The 25859-nt window shown below is 40.8% G+C and overlaps 1 protein-coding gene across 4 annotated transcripts in view; it reads left to right on the top strand.

The window, feature by feature from the left end:
* Positions 1-25859, top strand: part of ANO4 (anoctamin 4) — a 678878-nt gene that overhangs the window by 536952 nt on the left and 116067 nt on the right. For all 4 annotated transcript variants that reach the window (XM_006888526.1, XM_006888523.1, XM_006888525.1 and 1 more), the window contains 5 exons: positions 6015-6121; positions 11251-11306; positions 14878-14999; positions 18630-18764; positions 20858-20954. In XM_006888526.1, the coding sequence (XP_006888588.1) occupies positions 6015-6121; positions 11251-11306; positions 14878-14999; positions 18630-18764; positions 20858-20954 (517 nt within the window). The remainder of the gene's footprint in view (positions 1-6014; positions 6122-11250; positions 11307-14877; positions 15000-18629; positions 18765-20857; positions 20955-25859) is intronic.

Consider the following 25859-nt stretch of genomic DNA (forward strand, 5'->3'; position numbering starts at 1 on the left):
GGTCTTTAAATTTTGGTGGGATAAACTTGAGGTCAAGCTTTGGTTCTTGTGGATCTGATTTGACCTTCTCTAGCTTCGGTTTGAACTTACATCTGAGTGATTACTAGTTTTCACAGCTGATAATTTAGCTTCTCCAGTGATTTTTCTACAGGTGTAGTCAATCTGATTTCTGTGCAGACCATCAGATAAAGTCTCATCTCCCTTTGTATTTCTTTATAAAAGGTGTTTGAAATGAATGGGTCATTGATTGTGTAGAATTCTATTATTAGCAGTCACATAATTGATCCTCAACCAGTTCAATTGTTTATTTCCTTTCTCCGCCATCAAGGTGAGTATAGAATCTCAAGCAGAAGTTTTAATTTCAGCTTAGAATTGCTTCTCCTGTTTTAAGATATTTCAAGTTTTGGAGCAATAGATAAATATTCATCTTTCCCCCCAAAAAAAAAAATCTACAATGAAGTTTCCTTCCTGCTCCTGACCCCCAGCCACCTAGTTCACCTCCTCAACGACAGCAAGTGTTTCCAGATGCTAATATATTCTCCCTTAGTTATCCTGTGCATTACATGTAAATATGTGTGTCGGTTCATTTGCATCTATGTGCTTTCACATGAGCACATTTCCCTCTTTGAAGCTTTGACTGTGTACCTATTTTGCACCTTGTTTTTCCCTTGGATCTTGATGCAGTGGCTTCATATCTGCACTGTCACCCTTAAGCCCTTTACAGCTGCAGAGTGTTGCGTTGGAGAGCTGTGCCAATAGATTACTTCTCCTCTCCTCCTGTTGATGAATTGTTGATACTGTTTGCAGACTCTTGCAAAATGATCACCCATGCCACAGTGAGCGCTCTGTGCCAGCTGTCATTTTTCACGTGGGTGAGTGTATTTGTGAACTAGATTTCTAGAAACAGAGTTACTGGATCAGAAGATAATTGATGAAGATATGCCTAGGTCATTTCAATCGGCCTAATAACATGGTCCTCATAGAGTTTGTGCCGGTTCACATTCCCACCAGCGATATATGAGAGCAGAGCCAAGTTTCTTAGTCTCCTAGGAGTGGCCATAATAAAACACTTCAAGGTGGGTGGCTTTAAAGAACATAAACTTATTTTCTCATAATCCTGAAAACTGAAGGTTCAAATTCAGAACATGAACAGCTCCTTGCTTTCTCTACAGACTCAAGGGGAGACCCTTCCATCTCTATTTCATCTTTTTCTTCCTTTGCTTACTGGTGGATTCTAATGGTCTGCCTTTCTAAGTGTACGTCTGTGTTGGTGCTACTCGGTTTTTTAATAAGACACTCAGGGAAGATTAGGAATTGAACCCACCCGACATTGATATGATCTTCTTAACGTTGTTGTTGTTGTTGTTGTTGATTGCCTTCAAGTTGAGCACGACTCGTAGCGACCCAAGGAAAAAAAGGCCTGAACCATCAACATTTATCAAAGTTGATAAGAGTTTCTGGAGGCATGTTTTTTAGGAAGTGGATGTCATTAAAAATAACATTAAAAATGAAAATTGAATATTAACATTTAAAAAAGAAAACACTGCATAGTGGAGTGGACTTGAGGGCGAGGAATTGCATAACAATGAAAGCATTTTTCTTTTTCTTTTCAAGGAGAGGAGTGAATTTGGTGGGTGGACAGGGAGAGAAGTGCAACAATGAATGACTAGAAACCCTAAGTCTCTGTAAACTATCATTTAAATTAAAAAAGAAAAAATTTTAAAAAAAGATAACCCATATTTGAAATAGAGTCACATTTGAAGGTCCAGGGGTTAGAATCTCAACATATCTTTCTTGGGGACACCACTCCACAGCCAACATCCACAGAAGAAGTGGCCAGGAAATCCAATTATGTCTTGCACTGGGGAACTGTGCTGCAAAAGACCTCTTAGATAATTGTTAATAAGCAAAGATATCACTTCAAAAGAAGACTGAATAGGAATTGATGCCTTTGAATTATAGTGTTGACAAAAGTATTGACTACACCATGCAGTTCCAGAAGAACAAACAAATATATCTTGAAAGAAGTACAGTGAAAGTGTGCTTTGTAAGTAAAAATGTGGGACTTCAGTTCACTCACTGTGATCATGTTATCTGGAGAGAACAGTCAGTGCCTGGAGAAGGACGCCATGCTTGGTAAAGAGTAGCGTCAGCATAAAAAGGTCGTTCTCACCAAGATTATGGACACTAGGCTTCAGAAGGGCATTCAGACATAGTGGTGACTGGGAGGCTGATGCAGGACTGGGCAGTATTTTGTTCTGTTGTACAAAGGATCACTATAAAGTAGAACTTAGTCACTGGTGCCTAACAACATTACCAATGGCTCACTTCATAATATGAGGTTTGCAGACCTCTGCTGCCTCAGAGACTGGGCCTTGTATCCCACATCTACAGAACAACTCAGCTTATGGTGTGTGTGTGTGTGTGTGTGTGTGTGTGTGTGTGTGTGTGTGTGTGTGTAAAAGCAAGATTTCATTTGAAGAGAGTTATCTATAACTAAGAAAAGCTAGGGAATAATGATCTTAAGAATCATCTCTCCCACTCAGCAGTCCAGCAGTTTAGAGAGGCGTGGCAGAGAAAATTCGAATCCTCTGCACGCTGAAGAAGATGCTTAGAGAGGCAGTGCGCAGAAATGGTTCAGCTGGTAACTGGAGCAGAGGAATGGATAGGAAGCTTTCTCAGAGCAAGGGTAGAGGTCGAGGTAGAAGACATGAGATTTAGTCTTATCATCCCTCATGTCAGATACTGGTCTCCTTCAGCTTACCTCCCCGCAAACCCTGTATTAGTGCTGGCCATCCAGAAATAAATGTGGTTAGTCCTGCCATCAGCCAGCTCACATAGGGATTTTGAACATGTGAGCGGACAATTTTGATACGATGAGAGAAGCCATAGTGGCAGCCAGTGCTGGGAGTTGACTAACTTGCAAGCACCGAGTTATCAGCACTTAGCTGTCATCTCAGCTAAGTTTCTGTGAGAGTGATGATTGTAAAAACTGAGACACAGAGAGGCTACAGAACAGCCCCAGCAGCATATAGAAAATTTTATCTCCAAAGCTTTGAATAAGATCTGTTTGGCTTCAGAGTCTTAAGTAAAATTAGAAGTGATGTCAGCAACACTGCAGGGGTGAAACATGGGTGAGCAATTGGGAAGAGAAAAGTGATTGAACACGGGCTCATAGAAGGATCTGAAGCCAGAAGGGCCTCCAAGGCCGAGCAAAACTCTTGGGTTGACTACCAGAAAAACCAACTTCCAAGACCCTGGGGGTTTCTGGCAAAAGGAGACAGGCAAGTGTGGCTGAGATAGCAATTAGACTGAGTTCAAGTCCTGGCTTTTCTGCTGATTGGTGGAGTGGCTTTGGGCACGTCAGGTCTCTGATCTTTCATCTGTAAAATGTGGCTAGTAAGTATTGACTTCATGAGATGTGGAAGAGTTGCGGGAGTTAACCATTCAACTATCCAGAGTGCTAGAATGGTGGCGAGCACACACCTTATCTGCTTGTTCCCATTATAGAATCTTCAGGAGCAAACAGAATGTTCGGAAGAGGAAAGCAAAATATTGAATCTCATCTGTGGTTTTTATTACAGAGAATTATTACATGAGCTTGTGAATATAATGCAGTGCTATAAAAAAGAGAAAGCAGCAGAAAACCATTTCACAGAGGAGGGCGACGGGCTTTTAGCCCTGAATTGTCTTGTCAAGCATGGTTATGCTTATCAGCTTTCATCCATCTTCTGAAAGTGTGAGCTAAAAATGGACCTTCTTTATTTGTTGGCTATTTCTCTATAGCATTTTTATTTGGTGTTAAAAGGCAATGGTCTGCCTGAAATAAGGTGCACAAATAAAGAAGGCTGAAATGGAAGAAACGCATGCAGTATAACTCTTGGGTTTTCCCTCTTTATTTTTGATGCTATGAACAGTTTCCAGAAAACCCTAGATAAACATCTAAGGTAAATGTTGCAGTTTCCTCATTTAATCACACTTCATTTATCTTCTATCTGCCTAGTCAGATTACTTTTCTCTGAGAACAGTAGTCTGTAACAAAATCAAGAAGAAAGTGAGAGTAAAATCTTTCTCAAGGAATTACTTATTATTATTATCGTATGAGTCGGAAACGACTCGATGGCACATAACAACAACAACAACATACTATGTCTTTAAATAAATGGATCTTTCTCGTATCTCTTGTGCTCCGCTCACATCACCAACCCTATTCTGAGCCAGACCTATGCCTGGGTCATCCTCCTTCTCCTCTAGCTTACTCTCTTACTCCCATCATTTTAACAACTTTGGAAATTCTGTCTTCTTCAAGAAAAGTGAAAGACATTGATTAGCCATTTCCCCTCACATATTGTCCCTTGGTTCTCACATACTTCTTTTCAAAAGTGTACTGTGTGTCAGCAACTCACTGAGTTGTAGCAACTCGCTGAGTTGTAAGGCCACAGAAAATGTTGATGCACCTTCTTGCCCCAAGGAGGTCACTCTCTTTTATGAGAGAAAGGAATGGGAAGGTAAGTCCAGCCTGCTCTTATATGATCATGTTTCTTTTGCTTCATGGTCCCTGCCTGCTACACTATAAGCTTCTTAAAATCAAGAGTCATCTCTGTTGTGTTTGTTGTTATGTTAGATACCGTCAAGTTAGCGCTTAACTTACAGTCACTGTATGACCTAACAACGCACTGCCCAGTCCTGTACCATCCTCACAGCCGTTGCTGTGTTTGATCCCATTGTCTCAGCCATGGTGTCAATCCATCGCATTAAAGGTCTTCTTATTTTCACTGACTTTCCCCCAAGCAGGTTGTCCTGCTTCCTCCTGATAGTCTGTCCAAAGTATATGACACAACATCTCACTTCTCAGGAGCTGTTCTTCATCTGGAAGTCTGTGCTATATTAAATATTCTTTGCCAGCATCAACTAGAATGCATAAAATTCTGTTTTCTAAAAACACTACTTTCTCAGTACCTTACATAGTGCCTTCAGTAAGCATCATTGGATGAATAGATGAATGAATGAATATAAATTATATATGTATAATATAGTTGGAGATGGCACAGGGAGAAAGTATTGCACTCCTTTGGAACAAAAATGGAGTTAAAGGGGTGGGGAAACTTGCTAGAGAAAGGCACTTCCCTCTGATCTGAGTTTGCAGGGGATAGTTTCCAATAATTATATGCTTTGCATGGTGCCCAACCCACCGGGATGCCCACTGAACTTTTGATGAGTTGATATACCTTACGGCTTATGAAAGAATTCACTCTCATTGGGTGCCATTGATGTGGGTACTTTATGCTGGATTATATGTCTTTATTCTCCAGCAGATACTTGATCCTCTGACAGCTACAGAATCTCTCAACAGGAAGCAAGCCACAGCCATAGAAAATCCAGTATTGGGCTGTGTGTGAAACCCTGGGCAAACTTTGGAGGCAGATGAACCACTAGCTGAGAAAGCAATCTTTAACATGTACTTTAAAGGAGGGATTGCATCCAGAAAAGATTATGGGAGATGAAAAGATAGAAGAAGTTTCTGGAAACTTGCCTCTTATCTCACCCTGGAGCCAAACCAAATATCATTGCCTAATTCCTATATCAAGCCACGCCAGTTTCAGATCCTTAAGTTTCTGGAATAACAAGTTGTTGTGATGTGGAGTATTGTGGTACAGAAGGCAAAATGAGATAAAAGCAAAGTGAATTTTAGTTTAATTTCTTCAATAGCCTTACGTAGAAAATATATGAGACTTGGTCTTTGTTAGTTTTAAGTTTTCTTATTTTATTTAGCTCCAGCTCCTTCTTGACTGAATGAGGTTAATACACAGGATATACTGTGAACTAAAGCTCCTCAGATGTGTAAGCCTATAACCTCTGGTGTGATCTCTGGACACACACTGGCTGTTCCAGACATAGCCTCCCCGTGCTGATTGAAAAGAAATTTCTATTTGATTAACACCACATTATGAAAGATTGTTGGAACCATCGCCTCTAACTAATCCTCTCCTTGTGTTTTCAATATGTGTGTGCAGCTTCATCATACACAACAAAGACACTTTCTTCAACAACGCCACCAGAAGTAGAATTGTGCATCATATTCTACAAAGAATAAAGTATGAAGAAGGAAAAAACAAAATTGGTAAGTAGTGTAAGGGAATATAAAGGGCTCTAGTGGAGAGGTGTGTAGTGTGGAGACATATATATATTGCTATGTTATGCTATGCTATGCAATGGTATGCTAGTCTATTACTAACCAAAAGGTCAGAAGTTTGAATCCATGAGCTCCTTTAAGGGAGAATGATGGGCAATCCCCTCCCATAAAGATTCACTCTCTCAGAAACCCAGTACAGGTCACTCGGAGGCAAAATTCACCCAACGGCACTAAGTTTCAGAGACTATACGTTGCACGGGAGGAGACTGGCCATCTTTCTTCCACAGAGCAGCTGGTGGATTTGAACTGCCTGCCTTTGGGCTATCAACTCATTACTTACTAGATATACACATGCTTTATTTGGTATTATTTCCCTTTTGGAAAAAAATTTTATTAATTTTAATGAAAGTTTACAGAGACTGAGGCTTTCCATTCATTGATTGTTGCACTTTACTCCCTGCCCACCCCTCCATCCCCCCAATTCGCCCTTCTCTTTGAAAAGTAAAAGAAAAATTCTTTCATTGTTAAACAGCCCCTCCCCCCCAAGTCCACCCCACTATGCAGCCTTCATTCTGGACTCTTGTCAAGACAATAATACCTAATCACATATCCCTTTTAAACAGTTTTGTCCCTCATCTGCTTCAGTGAAGTATACATTATTGAACCCATCTTACTCAGTTAATGTCTTCCAGGATCTCCCATTTTGAATAATATTGCATGAGTTCCTTGTTTTCAATGCATTGTAGTAATTCCATTGTGTGAATATACCACAGCTTCTCTATCCATTTGTTTGTTGATGGGTACTTAGGTTGTTTCCAACTCCTTGCTATTGTGAACAAAGCTACGATAAACTTGGGTGTGCATATCTACTTGGATGTCGGTTATGGTCTCTTTGGGGTATATTCCCAGGAGTGGAATTGCTGTGTCAAATGGTATCTCTATTTGCAACTTTTTGGGAAAGCGCCACACCGCCTTCCACAGTGGTTGCACCATTTTACACTCCCACCAACAGTGAATAAGGGTTCCAGTTTCTCCACAACCTCGCCAGCATTTGTTGCTTGCTGTTCTGTTAAATTTTGCTATTCTGACTGGGGTGAGATGATATCTCAGTTGCTTTGTTTATTTGGTATTTTAAGAGTCAGGCTCTTTACACTTGGCTTTATTATTTCTGTTTCAGTGAAATGCTTGTCGTTTTTAAACCTGGAACTACTCCCTCAATGGATTGTTCCCAAGTATACTATCTGAACACCATCCTCAAATATCTGCCATAAATAGCACATTGCCTCCTTTATCAAAGATTAAAGGGGAATTTTGTGAAATCCAAACTATTTATGAGATGCCCACTATGTGCCAGGCCCTTGGCCAGATGTTAGGGAGATAAGCACGGTCCTGGGATTGAGGTTCAAGAGGCAGAAGGAAGACAGTAAACAAGGAACCTTAATAAATAGCATCAAGAAAATGAAATGGGTGATGTTAGAAAGAGAGATTAGTGAAAAAAAGGTAGGAGTGAATTCAAGCTAATGGAGATTGGGTGGTTAGGAGAACCTCACTGCAGAAACGAAATTTCAAGCAGAGGGAACTTCCAGTTCAGGGATGACTTTACACTTGACTAAATTCTCCAAATTAATATCACCCCCCTCCCACTAGGAAGTGTGATTTACAGCCTCTGAAAACCTGCTGGAGGGTCAGCTGTGAATCCGTTCCGACTAGACAGCATATAGCAGCAAACAACAGCCCACCGTTAAACAGCTTTTACATTCTATATTTTAGTCATGTTTATGAAACCGTCCCATATTCCACTTGCAAGTCCCGTGCTTTATTAAACGTAGTCATACATATCAGAGGGATCTGGAAAGTTTTGTCCTCTCTGCTATCTCTCTGCTAGCAAGATTTATGTCAATAGCTTGAAATAATCTCTATTGGTCAGGCTCCAATCAGGAGACAAAGTCACATATCATTTGAACAGAGACAGTTTAATGTAATTAAACTAGTGTAATGGGAGGTCGATGGGAAAGGGGAAGCTAATGGTAAAGAAAAAAACAATAGTGGGATTTGGGAGCAACAGCCACACCTCACACCCACCGAAGGTCAGACCTTGTTGGAAGGGTGCACATTTGGTTCCCCTGGTCACAAAGCCGTTCTCTGGTGCCATGTAGGCTGAACGCACTGAGAATAGGCCCTCTGGAGTGATGGAGGTGCCATCCACGGGGTGATGCTGCATCTCGGAACTCAGTGCAGAACTACCTGACAGCACTCTTTTATTTTTTAATTTACTTTTCTTTAGTTTTATTTTTTCCACTAGTTTAATTACAAAATTCGAATGCAAATTCAAACAAATTCTTTCAATTTCCCTTACCCCCCCCCATCAAATTGTACAATCCAATGATTAATCCCCCTTCCACCTGCACATCCACATCCCTGTGCTTCCAGCCTCTTCCACCCCTCCTGGATCCTTATACTCATTCTACAAAAATGGTTTTATGCAATATTTATCCTTGTGGGACTGAGTTAGTTCACTCAGCATAATGCTGTCTAGTTTCTCCCAAGTTAGGTAATAATTTCCAAACTTATTGCTCCTATGTGCTACATAGTATTCCGTTGTGTGAATTTACCATAATTTCTCAATCCATTCATTTGTAGTTGGACATTTGGGCTGTTTTCATGTTCTTGCAATGGTGAATAATGCTGCTGTGAACATTGGTGTACAAATCTCAGTTCGTGGCTCAGTTCCCATATTCTCAGGGTTCGTGAGAGAGCATTGATCAGAAGTTGCCCTAAGTTCGTTCAAGCTGCTCTGGGGGGTGGTTCTGGGTATTGCTGGTTAGTGTTCACTGAAGAAGCCCGCAGAACGCACTGTAGAACCGTGGACCACACCGGGGTCAGGAAGAGAAACCTCATCCTTCTCCAGGGTCTCTTTAGCGCCCTCTACAAGTATGGTGAGGCTCCATCTCACGTGCTTTAACTGTGTTGTCAAGAGGCTACAGTCCTGGGGAAAAGAGGTCACTCTTGGAAAAGTAGAGGGTCAGCAAAAGAGAGGAAGATCTGGTACAAAATGAATTGATGCAGTGACCACAACAGTGGGCTTCAGCATGGCAGAGATTGTGAGGATGGCCCGGTTTGGACAAGGTTTCTATTGGTTGTTCATGTTGTTGTGTGCTGTGGAGTCTGAACAAATCCATAGTTGACCCGCCAGTGGGTTTTAAAATACAAAGAAAAAAGGTAATGGCATGGGAAGAGATTACCCATCTTTCTCCCTCAATGCAGCTGGTGAATTCAAACTGCATGCCTTTGAGATTGTAGTGAAGCTTCTTACCACTAAGCCACACAGTTGCTGTTGTTGTTAGGTGCTGTTGGGTTGAGTCCAACTCATAGCATGAACAACAGATCCTCTCCTAAACTGTGCTATCCTGTGTCCTCCTCACATTCTCTGACACATTCAAAGACCATTGCCACAGTCACTGGCTGAACCCACCCAGCTGAAGGTCTTCCTCTCCTTCACTGTTGCCTCACGTTTCCAAGCATGAAATAATAATTATTTTCAAGAAATAATAACCTTTCCTAGCAACATGTCCAAAGTATGTGAGATGAAGGTTCATCATCTCTGCCTCCAAGGAGCACTCTGACTGCATCCTAAGACGTACCTATTTGTTCTTTTAGCAGTTTGGGATGTTCCGCACTCTTCTCCAACACCACAGCTCAAAGGCATCAATTTTTCTTCTTTCATCCTTATTCACCCTATTGCTAGACCTCTAGTTTTCCAAGAATATTGTCTTTCTCCAGGGATGGCTTCTAATAAGTCAAAACTTTCCAAATGGTGCATTTAAAATATGTAGTATTGGTTATGTCAGTTATAACTGCATAAAAGAGTCTCTGGGTAGTACAGCAGGCTCAGCAACTATCTGAAGCTTTGAGTCTACTTGCAGGCATCTTGGAAGAAAGACTTAGAAATCTGCTTCTCAAAAAGATCAGCCATTACCCTCATGGCAGGTAATTCTACAGCAATGAAGAGGGAGAATATCAAGACAAGACAGATTAACACAGCAGCTGCGTCAGTAGGCTTGGGTTCAGCAACTTTAGGAACAACAGATTGGAGACTTGCCCTCTCTCGTGCCGGCGTCACAATCTCTACTCTCATATACGTGGAATCCACATAAATCTGAATTGCTGAATTGACTGGACAGCATTTAGTTTGGTTTGGGTTTCATTTGGTTAAAACTGGGTGTTTTTTAAAAAAACAAACAAACCAAAAGCCAAACAAATCACAGCATTTCTAACTCTATTCCTGGCTTAGACATGAGAAAATGGGAACCTGAAAACAAGAGGATTTGTCCAGTTACATGACTGGGTCCAAAGCAGAAGAGTTAGTTACTCCCACATTGAAGTTTTGAAACAAAAATAGAAGTGTGCCTGGCAGGAAATCCCTTTGATAGATGAAATGGGCCCACTTTTCTCAGTACACATCCCCTTCTCTCCGCAGATCACTCTATTAAGTATGCTGCTTTTGTGCATGTGTGTGAAATTTTGCTATCTCCTTCTAACCCCTTTGAAGAGAAGCCATAATTTTTCTTTTATATTTATAAAAATTACCTAAAAATTGAAAAAAAATACCTAAAAATCTTAAAATGCATACTTGTTGCTATGAATTATTTCGTATTAGGTCTTGAAAGGTTACAACAATTCTGGGAAAGAAAAGTCTTATTTATGCCCGAGGGAGAGACATGCACTGTTTTATGTAATGTATGTATGTATGTACGTACGTATGTATATGTATGTATGTATGAATGAATTTATGTATATTTGTATGTATGTATGAATATATATATATGAGAGTGTGTGTGTGTGTGTGTGTGTGTGTGTGTATCTCCCTCCCCACTTCCCCTCCTTTCCTCCTCCACTCCTACTAAATTAAAATGTAACTTCCCAAATTTTGACCCAATCTCCCAACCAGAGATAGTACTTTCCCCCTCTAAACTCTGGTATACTCAAATGTAACTGACAACTTTTGAAAGCCTGGAATTCTTTTCTCCTAAAAAGTACCACTCGATTTGAACTTGGATTCATTCTTTACAAACATACAGATTTGCTTTCGTTCTAATTGAGCATCTTTGTTCTTTTAGGTCTGAATCGTCTGCTTACGAATGGCTCCTATGAAGCTGCATTTCCCCTGCACGAGGTATTGCCTTGTCTTACTACCTTTTTCAACTTCTTACTAAAATCAGTTTCTGGGGATAAACTCACTACAAGTTTATAAGATATTTGTTTATAATAAATTTACCTTTTTTAGTAGGCAGTTATTGAGGGTTTAACTATACTGGGAAGTCTCTTTCCCAGCAAAGATTCATTTCTATCTCATTTTATGTAACTGAATACTTGGGTCAAGAGTTACTCAGCAAGAATTCAGAGGAATGGCTTAGGGAATATAAGTCGCACAATTAAACTGGCACTGAATATCTACATGAGGCATCAGACCCTGAAAAAAAAGTTTTTGAAATATTTAATATTTGCAATAACAATTATATAAAGCTAACAACAACAGCATTCCTTGAAAGAATGGGGGAAATGTCATCGTTTTGGTGACTGAAGGATAATAAATAGACATGAACATCATTATAGTCATGATATCTTGTTTTAAAAGTATAAATATTTGTATTCTTGTTCTATATTGCAAGCTCTTATATATAAATACTGTCATAAATGTAACTGGCTATTATTTCTTCTATTTAGGGGTAGATCTTGGATCATTTAACCTAGAATTTCCCTGTGCATTTGTTTCAAGGGACATGATCTTCATTGGTGAGGGATCCATACTAACCTACCAGTGTTGTGATCCTTACTTTAATATAAAGTAATATAAAGATCACCTTGTAACATGAAGGATATTTTTTTAGAAAGGAATATTTTTTTATTTTATTTTTTAAAAATCATTTTAATGAACATTTACAGAGAATTTGGATTTCCGTTCATTCATTGCTGCACTTCTCTCCCCGCCCAGCCCTCTCCCCCCACCCCCCAGTTCGCTCCTCTCTTTCAAAAGTAAAAGAAAGACTCCCTCCCTGGTACACAATCCCCCTGCACCCCTCCCACCACCCCAAGTACATTCCACTATGCAACCTTAATTGTGGACTCTTGTGATAACCATAATACCCTATCATACATCAATTTTAAATTATTCAGTCCCTCATCTTTTCAGTGCAGTATACACAATTTATCCAGTTTTTCTCAGTCTTACCCCCACCCTGATATCAGTCCCATTTTACAGCAGTGGCACCATGCAATATTTCTCCTTTTGCGACTGAGATGTTTCACTCAGCATAATGTCCTCCAGGCTCACCCATTTTGAATAATATTGAATGAGTTCCTGGTTTTTCAACACAGCATAGTATTCCATTGTGTGAATATACCACAGCTTCTCTACCCATTCGTTTGTTGATGGGCACCTGGGTTGTTTCCAACGCCTTGCTATTGTGAACAGAGCTGCGATAAACATGGGTGTACATATATCTGCTTGGATGTTACTTATGGTCTCTTTGGGATATATTCCCAGTAGTGGAATTGCTGGGTCAAATGGTATCTCTATTTGCAACTTTTTGAGAAAGCGCCTTACTGCCTTCCACAGTGCTTGCACCATTTTACATTCCCACCAACAGTGAATAAGGGTTCCAGTTTCTCCACAACTTCGCCAGCATTTGTTGCTTGCTGTTCTGTTAAATTTTGCTATTCTGACTGGGGTGACATGATATCTCATAGTTGTCTTGATTTGCATCTCTCTTAGAGCTAGGGATTTAGAACGTTTCTTCATGTGCTTGTTGGCCATCTATGACAGATAAATTTCAACTCAACAGAGTGCTGTAGGAAAGTGTAGAACTACTTCATAGGTCATCCTAGGCTGTAAATCTTCAGGGAAGCAGCCTACCTATGTGGGGTTTTTTTGGTTTGGTTTGTAATTTTTTAATTTTATTAATTTTAATGAATGTGTGTAGAGATTTTGGATTTCCATTCATTCATTGTTACACTTTTCTTCCCTCCTCCCCCCCTCCCCAGTTCACTCTTCTCTTTGAAAGGTTGACAGTTTATTTAATTACCATTGGAAAATGCTTGTCATTTTCCTGTAGCATCTGGTCCCCACTGGATCATTTTCATTTCCTTCACCTGCTCCCCCCACCAACCAATTTCTGCAGCTCTCCAGCTGCATCCCTGCCCATCCTCACCCTTCTGCCCCCAACCCTCACCTCCTTGTACCCCCAATATGTTTTTTCCCAATAAAAAAAATTTTAAAAAAAAGAAAAGTAAAAGAAAAATTTCTTCTTGGGTATACAATCCCCACACCGACCCTGCCCCTTGTGTTTTTTAACTTGTCAGGTTTGAACTGCTAAGTGTTGGTCAGCTGCTGACCACTTTAACTAGAGTGCTACCATAGCGCCTTCCTCACAAATTAACCAGGTTGATATTACTATTAATATGATCTTAATTAGTCTGAGGCGGAAGCAAACCCCTAATTGTTTGTAAGTAGACAGTTGAGGACACATCCAGCTACAAAAAGGCACATCTGTCCAGAGCATACCTTTTGATTGGATTAAGGAGCATTTCCTCTTGATTCTGAAACAGTATGGAAAAGGTGAGAACAATTTTCAATCTTAAAAATGTTTATATTAAAATTTTAATTTAGTTAGAACACTCAGAACTTGTGTCCTTAGAGCCTATTTGAAATTTTGGAATCTGAAACATGACATTTTTAAGGGCTCCTTTTAGTAGATGAGGAGCATACATTTTGAGACAAGGACTGGCGAGCATCTAGGCGAGGCTGTTCCTTGGAAAGAGGTTTCATGCTTGAAAATTTAGAGATGACGAGGATGGCATAGGATAGGGCAAAATTCAGGATGGTTCTTCAGAGGGTTGCTGTGAATCATTCTCGACTCGACAGTTCCCAACAACAGTAACAGCCATACTAAAGGAGTCCCATAGTACAGCAGTTCGACACTCAGCGACTGACTGAAAGTTCTAAAAGTTGAGAACTCAAACCCACTAGCCAGTTGTAAGAGAAAAGACCTACTTTTCTACTCTCATCAAGATTGCAGTAAGGGTCAGAATGGACTCAACGACGTATAACCCAGCAGAGAGACACTGATGTGCTCTTGGGCTCCAGAGACAGATCGCCTGAGGTCTCAACTGAGAAGTGGTACAATTGCATTTGAATTCAGTTCAGACCTGCCTGGCTCTAGTTGGGCATATACTTTTTACTACACAGAATCACCAAGATAATCAAACGGATTCATTTTAATAGTATGGATCCATCTCATTCTCATATTACTCCTATTCCCACCCCTGCTATTGTTGTTGTTGCTAAGTGTAATCAAGTCAGCTCTGACTCACTGTGACGTGTATAACAAAACAAAGCTCTGCCCGGTTCTGCGCCATCCTCGATGTATCTACTGTGCTTTTGACCCCGTTGTCCAGTCACTGTGTAGTCCATCTCATTAAGGGTCTTGCTCTCTTTCTAAGACCATCTGCTTTTCCCAGCATGATATTCTTTCTCAGGGATTTCCTCCTCCTGATAACATGCCCAAAACATGTCTCACCAAGGAGCACTCCAGCAACACTTCTAAGACTGATTTGTTTGTTCTTCTCCAACATCATAATCCAAAGGCGTCGATTGAGCCTTCTGCCATAAGAACCTAGTAATGCTGTCAGCTTTTCTTTGTGACTTGTGTGAGGATTGCTTCACGAGCTGTGGTGTTTTATCCTAGGGAAGTTACAGAAGTAAAAACTCCATTAGAACCCACGGGGCAGAAAACCACCGCCATCTGCTCTATGAATGCTGGGCCTCCTGGGGGGTGTGGTACAAATACCAGCCTCTGGATCTTGTAAGGTGAGTTTTAAATTCATGCAAATATACAAATTGTTCAGTATGGCGAGAGCCACTTATGTCAACTGGGACAAGCCAACATTATAGAGAAAGGTGTCTGAGGTATATAGCTCTTGCTCAAATAGGACTTCTTCCTATTATTGTTGGTAGACCAGTTCTATCTTTGATGATGTTGGCCTCATCTCCGAAAGAATTTTAGGAAGAAACTCAGCAAAAGATACCCAAGACCAATCAGGCCTCTCTCAGAAGGCCACATTAGGAACAGGTCACCCACGTAATTGTTATTGAGAGATTGTCTTACAGAGAGATAGCAAAGCTTAGATATTGTATTAGCGAAAAATAGAGTATCTGTTACTGTTACACAAGTAGGCAGCATGAGGTCCTGTAAATGCAATAAATTTTAGAGTTGTTTATATCTTAAATCAATAACTTTGAAAGGTTATTCATCTTAAATGAGAATTTTACATGAAAAAGATTGCTTTAATCTGCAGGTCAAACAACATATCAGCTTTTAGCCTGTGCTAAGGGCGCAGTGAAAATGAACGTCTTTAAACTTTCTCTGGCTGTTCAGCCTCGTGCTCCTGCATGATTATCCTCTGACATCTCATTCTTTATTTGGAGGCTGGTCATTAAGGTTGGGCAATAATGACCCACACTTCATGGGCTCCTTATTAAAGAGAAAGTCATGTCTCATTACCTAAACCAACTGAATTTGTTTCACTTTCACTGGGGCCCTGAAAGAACGAGCCTAGGGAAGGAAATATTAAGAAAATTCCTTTTAGGTTTCTTTGACCTGGGTGTCCCATCTTTACCCCTGCCAGAGACCTGTTACCTTCTTCCCAAATGTTTACTCCCAGAGATTCAAGGACAGTGATGAATGGTGTCCCCTTCTATGTGTTGATGACAAATCATCCATATGACCGAGATGAGTGGGACATATTTTCCGAGACAAGAACATTTTCCTTGGATCATTCTCCATGCATAATAAAACAGGAGGAAAAATAAGAGCAAATTATTTTCCACATTCTGCTTTATGGGGTCGCATTGATTAAAATTTATAGAAAATTGCTGTAGGCAAAACATCTCCCATCAGTGACAGTATTCTGATTAAGATTTTGCAGTTAGTCAATGAGCATTAATTAAATGCCCATTGTATTTCTAATGCTGTTCTAAGGATTGATGGCAAAGATAAATGTGAGCCATAATCCTGGCTTTGAGAAACTCATAGTTTCTTTCAGGAAAACAAGCCTTATGTGCTCGTGACAACTAGAAAGCAATACGAGACCATCTACAATGAAGAAAAATGTGTGACCAAGGCCAAGAAGTTTTACAATAACTCACAAAAATGAAAGGAGGGATTTGGGCCAGTGAGTCTGTGTACTGCTGAGAGCTGGAAGAATGTCAGGACTTGTGTTGGCCAACAGGAAGAGAGATGGAAAACACAACAAAGCCATCACTAGAATGAAGTTACAGAGCACTCAGAGAATCTCATTGCTTCAGTAGTTCTTGTTCTATTGATTTTACTTCCTACTTATATCTCAATTCAGGCCGCCTTTGAACATCTCTTCAGCCACTCCCACTGCTTTCGCCTGTAGCCTGGACTATGGCAGTTCTCCCCTATTCAATTTCTCTTTTTCTATGCTAGCCCCTTCCGATTCATTCTCCACCCATTGGAGAGTGATCTTTCATAATATACAACTGACCATTTCCTCAGTTGGATGAAATGCTTTCATAGTTGTCCATTTCTCTCTGGAAGGACGAAGAATGATGCCTTCAGCATGGTCTACAAGACCCATCAAATCTCTGGGTCATTAGTCATCACACTTACCTATTGGTTTGAGTCTATACAGAGTTACCTCACAGTCACCTGTTGGTTCAAGTCTAGGCAGAGGTACCTCAGAGGAAAGGGCTGGTGACAACCCCTGAAAACCCTCTGAAGCTCAATACTGATACACATGGGGTCACCATGAATTGGAGTCAACTCAACAGTAGCTGGTTTGGTTTGGGGTTGGGGTTGGTTTGACTCTAAGACCAATTGAGGCCTACCCACAAGCTACCTCTCCAGCCTGCCTCTCGTTCTCCATGTTCCAGCCACACTGTCCTTATTTCACCTGGTCCCTGTAACCACAGTCTTTTTTCCTTGCTCTTCCTTCTACCACCGATACTTTCTCCTGGTCACATCCCTCCCTAGTCAATCCCTACTTGTCAGCACAGTGGTTACATCTGCGGGGAACTCTTCTGTCACAAGGGTGCTGATGTGACCCCATTCTATATACTTGTCCCATTATATTCTTCGCAATAGCTCTTTTCTCAGTAAACTTATGTTTTGCTGATTTGTGTGTCTCCTCTGTCAACCAGAGAACTCCCTTCACTATTGTCTTTTCACCACTTAGTACAGTACTCTGCAGAAACTTAGGTGTTTTTTATTTGATGATTCCATAAATGAATATATTCACAAATGAATCTGTATTGTGAAAGTCTTCTTGGAGCAGAAGATTTCATGGTCACAGTGGAAGATGGAGTAAATAAATGATCCCATGCTCTTATGAGCCATTTGAGCCTTCGAGGGGGAAGGCAATATGCAGAATTTGGAAACAGATGGTCAGCAACATTTGTATAGAATAAGGAAAAATTAATTTGATGATCCAAGAAATAATTAGCTTGTAGATTATTAAATATCGATGTTGAAAGGTTGAGAAAGTACGTTTGAAGTTGATTCTATTTAAGCACAAGCTGATGATATTTAAGAAATAAAACCAAATCAAGGATTTCCCTGGATTCCTCGAGACTTCACAGACTTGTGGGCACCAGGAGGGCAGAACAGCAGGAAAATATTTATTCAAGGAGAGGGTAGTGCCTGTGAAAAGCCATCACCTGCGTGCAGCCATTGATTCGTATTGAACGTTGGGGGTCTCTAGAGTTCGTTGCTTTCTAATATCCTGTTAGTCTACAGCTGTAAACATCTTGTAAAGCTATGATATATTGGCAGGGATGTTTAAAGATTTTCACAGTAACATTGTTTATGATTTTTTTTTAAAAATGTATAATGATAATAATACACATGGACAAGCATAAAGCCCACAGTTGGAAAATACAAAGAAAACATTAGGTATTGGGACCAACTCCTCAAATTCCCTCTTTACTTAACAGCCACAATGCCATATCTCTATTTCTAAACAGTGTGAGGTCCTTCTGAATCAACTTGGGTATGACATGTTCTTTTACGAAAGACTCACCTCCTGTTTCTTATATATTGTTGTTGTTGTTCTTAGGTGCCATCGAGTCAAGTATGACTCATAATAACCCTGTGAACAAAAGTTCTGAACCGAGTCCTGTCCTGCGCCATCCTCACACTTCCTGACTCACAAGAGCCAATTGCAGCAGTCACCTTGTCAATCTCCCTGGTTGAGGGTCTTCCTCTCCTTTGCCCACCCTCCACCCTTCCCAGACCCCTCCTAGCAATATAGGAAGGAAAATGTAAGTCTTGAGTCTATATTTGGTCAAAGATCCATTCCCTGGAATTACCTTCTCTTCAGATCAGCTTTTTCCAATGGCAAATGACTGGGGAAAGTGTTACAATGCTTAACTTCCTGCATTTCATTGCAATTTGGAACCTTGGTGTATCTTAAACAGGCGGTACTTTGGAGAGAAGATTGGGTTGTACTTTGCCTGGTTGGGCTGGTACACCGGCATGCTCTTCCCAGCGGCCTTCATTGGACTGTTTGTCTTTTTGTATGGAGTCACCACTCTGGATCACTGCCAAGTCAGGTAGGGAAGCTCCTTAGCAAAGCCTGCCTTTGCTTCGTTTTTACAGGTGGCTGTGTGTGGATTAGGAGCATTCAGAAACTGTAGACACACATATGTTTTTAGCCTCATTTCATTTCTGATCTCTTAATAGACAGGTTCGCAGTATTCAGTACCCTAGCTTTTCTCCATCCATTGCCCTGGATGCTGAGGTCTTCAGGCATGGAGAATGTGAAGAGGGTAGCAGAGTGGTAGAATTCTCACTTTCCAGGCAGGAGACCTGGGTTTGATAACTGGCCAGTACGACTCTGATGCAACTACCATCCATCTGGAGTTGAGGCTGGTGTGCCAGCATGATGCAGAACAAATTTCAGCAGAGCTTTTCACTAGGATAGACTAGGAAGAAAGATTTGCTCATTACTGCTGAAAACTAGTCAGTGGAAACCCTATTAGCCACAGCAGTCCAGTCCATGCCTGGCCCAAGAGAGTAACACGGGATCAGGCACAGTTTCATTCCACTGACCATGTGGGCATCATTCCCACAACACAAGGGCAACTCACAACCACAGGAACCCGTCATATGTTCATAGAACCAGTCACTTTCATTCATGTGCTCTCTATATGACTCTTTCACCATTTTTTCTCCTGATACTGCAAAATAGTGGGTTAACAACACTATTTCCCCCATATAAATCCAAATTCCAATATTTATTCAAATATTTTGAGAATTCTGTTCATCCACCCTTTCATTGTTAGCTAAGAGACAGTTTACTGGTTTTAGCTCTATATCACAAGGTAAAAACTCTCCCTAAAATTCAAAGGCTTTTCAGTTGCCTTATATCTCCTGCTTCCCCTGAGTGAAGTGTTAATTAGATATTAGAAATTACCTTGCTTTGAGGGAGAACCAATTGGATTTTTTTAGAACCAATTGGATTTTGAAGATGAAATTTTCTTTATCTCTAACAAGAAATAAACTTTTTAAAGCTGAAAAACTATGGCTGCCTGAAATCCACTGTGCCCTTTTCTTTTTTTAACAACACTTTTTTATAAATTCTAGAAGTTTTTTAATGACCTCAGCCAGACAGGCTTCTCACCGACTTATGGATATCTAAAGAATGGTTCACTGTTGAGAATTTTTATCATGTTTCTTTCAGTACAATATAGTTGAAAGAATTCATGGAGATTTTATTGCAAAAAAAATATGAATGTGCCTTTTAAAGGTGATTGCAAAAATAAAAGAGAGTTATTGCACTTACATCCTATAAAAATAATTTATTTCCTAGTGAAATTGTTACTGAGATGTAGTTTTCTCTCAGAACTAAGATCCCTATTTATTTTGATTTATTCCTCCATTATTCGTTTGACTTATCATACACACAGAAATAAAGGCAGCACTTTTAGGTATCTCATTGTTCCAATAATTCAGCATGAAATTACTTCAAACCTATGAAACGCTGTAAATGACTTTTCTATAATTTGAAGTATAACAACCCATGTTTTATTTCATGTGTTTCCCTAAGTTTAACTCATTAATATGTAAAACCAAGAAGCAGCCTCATAAATAAGTAGATTTATCAAATTCTAGAAATGGGCAAGCACCTGTGTACATTAATAATTGAAAACGCTGTGAAAGTTCTGAGAGTAGAAATGTTATCCACTGGATCTTATTAAAGGAGTCCTGGAGCTCTAGTGGCCTAGCGGCAAGAAGCTGCACTGCAGTCCTGAAGGCATGCAGTTCAAGGCCACCAGCTACTCCACAGGAGAAAATAGAAGAGCAGTCTCTTCCCGTGCTATTAACTGCCTTGGGAAACCCTCCAGAGGGTCAACTATTGGTCAGCTCCAACTCTGTGGTACACAGCAACAATGGTGTGGTGTGTAGTGTGTTGTACTAACTGAGAAGTCAGCAGTTCGAATACACCTGCTGCTCTGTAGGAAAAGTCCAGGCAGGCTCCTCCCATAAAGAATGGCGATCTCCGAGCCCAGAGAGAGAGAGGGTGGCTGTGTGTCAGAAACAACGAGATGGCAGTGGGTGGGAACATTAGCATTCTGGGGAAATTGGAGGGGAAAAATACTCCTCTACCGCTAAATAGCAGTCCTTTCTCTGTTCTCTTTTCCAGTAAAGAAGTCTGCCAAGCTATAGATATCATCATGTGTCCTGTGTGTGATAAATATTGTCCATTCATGAGGTTGTCAGACAGCTGCGTTTATGCCAAGGTAACTTCAAGCAGCATTTCAGATAGATTGGATTTCATGTATTCCTTCTTGAATGTGGTTCCAGCAGTTGGCATGGTCAGCTGCGGAGGTAAACCTTGGTTCTAGTTCACTCAGAGGTACCTCTGAAGGAGGCTCTGGCAAACTCCTGAAGAAGCGGGCATTGGAAGGTCTGTGGATCCCAGGCCCACTTCAACACAGGGAGTCAACATGGGTTGGAGAAGACTTGATCGCATCTGGCTTTTTTCCAGAGCGATGGTTTTTCATCTGCATTCTGGAGAGGAGCAAACCAGTGGAACTGGTTCTATAGGTGGATAAAAAGAGATTGAATTCAAGGAAATGGTTTCTGTAATTGTGAGGAAATGTCTTACACACAGAGAGTCTGACAAGTCCCAAACTGATGAGTCAGGTGATAGGCAAAAAAAAACCCTCTGCTGGCTCACATGGTAAGACCATAATGTGCAGGTCAGGCAGCAGGCTGGTAGCATCTTCGGATTTTTATCCTATGATCCAAAGGTCACTTGACAAGAAGAGTACAAACAGAAAAAGCAAGCAGGCTAACTTGGCAGGAACGTCCCTTTATGTATGGGGGCAGGTCACACCCCCAAGGAAATTCTCCTTTCGTCTGACTGACTGTTTGCATCAGATCACAGATTGGAAGGTAATTGTGTAGTCGCTGCTAACTCACTGAGAACTGTCACCTCACCAGGTCGATAATATTGACTATCACAGAGAGTGGGCGAATACATTCTGTCACTTCAGATCTTTTACTTTCTCAGGTTTATGTTGTAGCCTACACTTACCTCCATCCCTTGGAAGTCTAGTTCAGATACATTGTTAAATGTACCTCTATTGACTCTCCTTATAAGAGGCTGCAGGGTAGCAGAGTCAGGGATTAAGTTCACATGGTGGCCCTGTTCAAGAGCAAGTTCTTCAGCCTCTCAGATATCAGTTTTTCCATCTGTCAAATGGACACTATAAGGCCTGCATGTCATGAGGACCAGAGAGTAGATGGGAAAGTGCTCTGAAAGAAGCAGATAATAGTACCATTAATTTTGTCCCCTATTATTGAATGGCCTTTTCTCATTTTATTAATTTTTATTATTATTATTATTATTATTATTATTATTATTATTATTATTATTTTCTCACTTTATTAAAATTGTGGGCAATGTGCTAAAATTCCTGGAGTGTTTTAACTTTGAGGCAAGCAGTATCACTTGTGCAAGACAGCAGTGGAGTGTGGTTAATGATGAAGACTTTTCCAAAACCCACTGCTTTATAAGCTTGCCCAGATTCCAACACTAACAGAGGCTGGCAGGTTTTATGAAATCTCTGATCGCTGCCACTTGCATTTATCTAATTACCCTGTCTTACAACATTTTGTGTGCTTTATATGGGAGAGCATTTTGACGGGCAGCCCAAGGACCTGCAGGTGGTTGGTCTGTGTGGGAAGAACCTGACCCACCGCAGTCAGCTGTGATTTTAGAAAGAGCTTCGTGTCTGCGAAGGGACCAAAAAAGGAGAAATGCTCTCGCTACCTTTGGCAAGCACACAGCTAGACCTGAGTGGATTAGAACAAACCTACCAGGGCAAGCTTGGAAAACAAAGGCTTGATAAAGACTGTGCGTTTTGTCAGCAACATTTTCGTTAAAGGTTGTGCATTCAGCCTGAACAATTTTGATTCAAAACTCTTGCATCTTGGGGCTTTCAGAAGCCAATATTTTTGTTGTTGTTTTTATGTTTTGTGATTTTCTTTTCCTGTTTTTAGTTTTTTTAACATAAAAAAAATTTGCCTTGCGTGAAGTTAATTTTTTACAGATACATGATAATTACTTAAAAGAATCAAAATAATGGCTTAGAGGATTCAGCTTTTACTAGGCTTTTATTGGCCATAATTCCACCTACCATAAATTCTAGGACAATAATAGTTATAATATAATGTTAGCATGATGGCTCTAATAAGAGGTAGTGGTAGCACCGTGGCTAAAGCATTCTGCTGCGAGCCAAAAGTATCAATGGTTTGACCCTACCTACTGCTCTGCTTCTCTGCAGGAGAAAGGTGAGACCACCTGCTTCTGTACAGGTTTACTTTACAGCCTTAGAATCCCTATGGACATATTTACTCTGTCCTATGGGGTTGGTGTGTGTTGGAATTGACTTGGTATATTTTTTTGGCTGTAATAGGAAACACTGGGTGGTACAAGCAGCTAAAACCCTTAGAACTAAAAGGTTGGAGGTTTAAGTACATGCAGAGGTGGTGGTGGGTATTGTCTGTGATCCAGTCAGAACTGACCCATAGCTGACCCTCGAGCAGGTTTTCAGAGGCAGTAAATCACATGGAAGGAGATTTCCTATCCTTCTCCTGCGAAGCAGTTGGTGGATTTGAACTGCCTGCCTTTGAGATTACAGTGCAGCATCTAACCACTAGGCCATTTCTTCATGCCTACAAACTGCCTGAATGGCTTAAGTCTTTGCTGAGGTTTCACTCTTCAGTGTTAGAAAGGAGTAATGTACAGTAGTTATTCTTCAACATTTAATGACGCCACAGGGTTAAATAACAGGCAACAGGCTTCCATTTTTGGCTTGAATTTTGCCAAAGATAACCTCAGCCTCTTTTGTAGTTCCATTAAAATCTGCTAAATGTTCATCACATCCACAGGCAATGCCTCTAAATAAAGCCTGACGATCTACTAAAAAAAAAAATCAGCATTTAAAAACTCTGTGACACATATGGGGTCACCATGAGTCAGAGTCAACTTGACAGCGCCTGGTAGGGGTAGTGGTGGATGGTTCTAATAATGAATAGGCAACTTACTTTTTTTTTTTTTTTTCAGTTACAACAGCTTTGAGCTAGGTGTTCCCTTTTTACAGACAAGAAAACTGAGACTCAGAGTGGTAAAAGGGCTCATATGTGGTCACACCATAGCTAGGCCGAGGTTTATATGACTGCCTGTAAGGATGCCTCTCTTACTATTTTGATCTATACTAAACTACAGGGTGTTTAGATCTCAGGTTTAACATTTTCTTTTTGCATTGTAGAAATTTCATAAAATGAAGGCTAAGAAGGCTCAGAGTCCTAGAATTGAAATTATACAGAGTTTCCCTGTAGAAATGTTGGGCTGATCTCATGAGACTGTGAATATAGTATTTGTCTCCAGGCCAATTAGCACTTATTCTGTTTATCTGAGTTGCTTTGTCCACAACTCTTGCCTTTGCCAGAATATGATACCCAACCACAGCTGGCTTCAGCAGAAAGTGGCTTATTGATCATTTTGCTGGAAAAGATACTGGGGTAGCTCACTGGGTGACCTCAAGGTCATCATGGCCTAGAAGTGGTCCTCCAGGCCCCTAGGTTTGTCTCTCTGCCCATCTGCCCACTTGACTATTTTGCAGACAGGTTCTGTTCTCATAATGGGGAGCACAACTACCAGCTGCCAGTGTCTCCAAGCTTACATCTTTCTCCCTTTATATCTTCAAGTGTATTTTTGTGCTTATTTTAAATTCTCATTCTGCAGTTACAGAATGTCTGTTTCAGAAGATGTATGTTGCCTAGCGTGAAATTCTTTGGGAAGTAATTGTTTTCCCCAGATGGTCCATTAGTTTAGTCTGTGGGTGTCTGTTCCCAGGAGATATTAATCCTTCAGGTGAAAGGCCAGCGGCCAGCCCTAATCCATCAGTCATAGTGAGTTTAAGAGGGAAGACAATCCAACCTAGACATCACTCAGTGCTGCCACTCCACCAGAGAGAAGACTTACCTGGGCAGAGCTTCATGATTCAAAACTCTGAGAACAAAGCTGTTTAGAGACAAAGCTCGTTCCCTTGGTGTTAATGTACTAGCTCTGGCAGTTAAGAAGAGGGCTATGGAATGAAAGTCCCAAGGCAGCTGGCCAGTCAGCACCTACTTAGGCCAACTCCTCAACCCCAGAGTGCTTTGCACTTCCCTAATGTGACCCTAAGGCAGTTTGATAACTCAAGCTGATTTCTGAAGGAAGAAGGAGCTAGGATCTGAAGGAGAGCCTAGGTTAGGCTCTGCATTGTTCTCTAGCTGTGCTTTCACGGTGGAAAATTACCACCTAGTGCTTCTCACACACCAGCACAAACCAGAGTGTCCCCTGGGGTTTCTTAGGGTAGCTGTTTTTCTTGGTGTTGTGTTAGGTCAGGAATCTATACTCTTGCTTCTCTAGGGTTGATTTTGGTAGAGAGGGCTTCCAGTCACAGCTAGCTAATCATCTTAGTAAGAGGCAGCATTCCTCTATTCATTCAACCTTCCTGATTCACATCTCTCCAAATGTTTGCAAAATGTCTGATTCTGAAACAGTCCCAGGGAAGGACTCTGATTGGTCTTCTTTGAATCACGTGCCCCTAGTGAACAGCAGGAGAGCCCTCTCTTACCTAGAGAAAGGAGAGTAGGAGTCACCCAAAACAATGACGGCTGAAGTCCAGTCCACAATCTCGTGGCCTAGTGGATAAAGAGTTGTGCTGCCAACCCAAAGGTAGGCAGTATGAATCCACCAGCAGGAGAAAAGTGGGCATTCTCCTCCCATGCCGTTTACAGCCTCTGAAAATCCACTGGAGAGTCAGGTCTAACTCAGTGGTACATGAGAACAACACACTGATGCTAGATAGAGGATGCAGTTTCTGCCGACTCCCAGTAAATACTTTGATAAAGAACCTAAGTCAACCAGGTAACACTTGGAACTTTCAGATTTGATGCCAAGTCTTCAACCTCTTCCTCTAGCATATGAAACAAATGGGCTTTAGACTTTTGTCTCCATTTATATATTTGATATGCTACTACAAACTGTCAGATCATGGGTTGGACAATGGAAGATATTTTCTGAAGGGACTTGGTAGATGAGAAGGGTTATCCTGGTGGAGGGTGGAGCTGGGAAGTAAGTGGGTAAT

The sequence above is a fragment of the Elephantulus edwardii genome, unplaced genomic scaffold, assembly GCF_000299155.1.
Source record: "Elephantulus edwardii isolate Elephantulus edwardi_28Jun2011 unplaced genomic scaffold, EleEdw1.0 scaffold00068, whole genome shotgun sequence".
Classification (NCBI taxonomy): domain Eukaryota; kingdom Metazoa; phylum Chordata; class Mammalia; order Macroscelidea; family Macroscelididae; genus Elephantulus; species Elephantulus edwardii.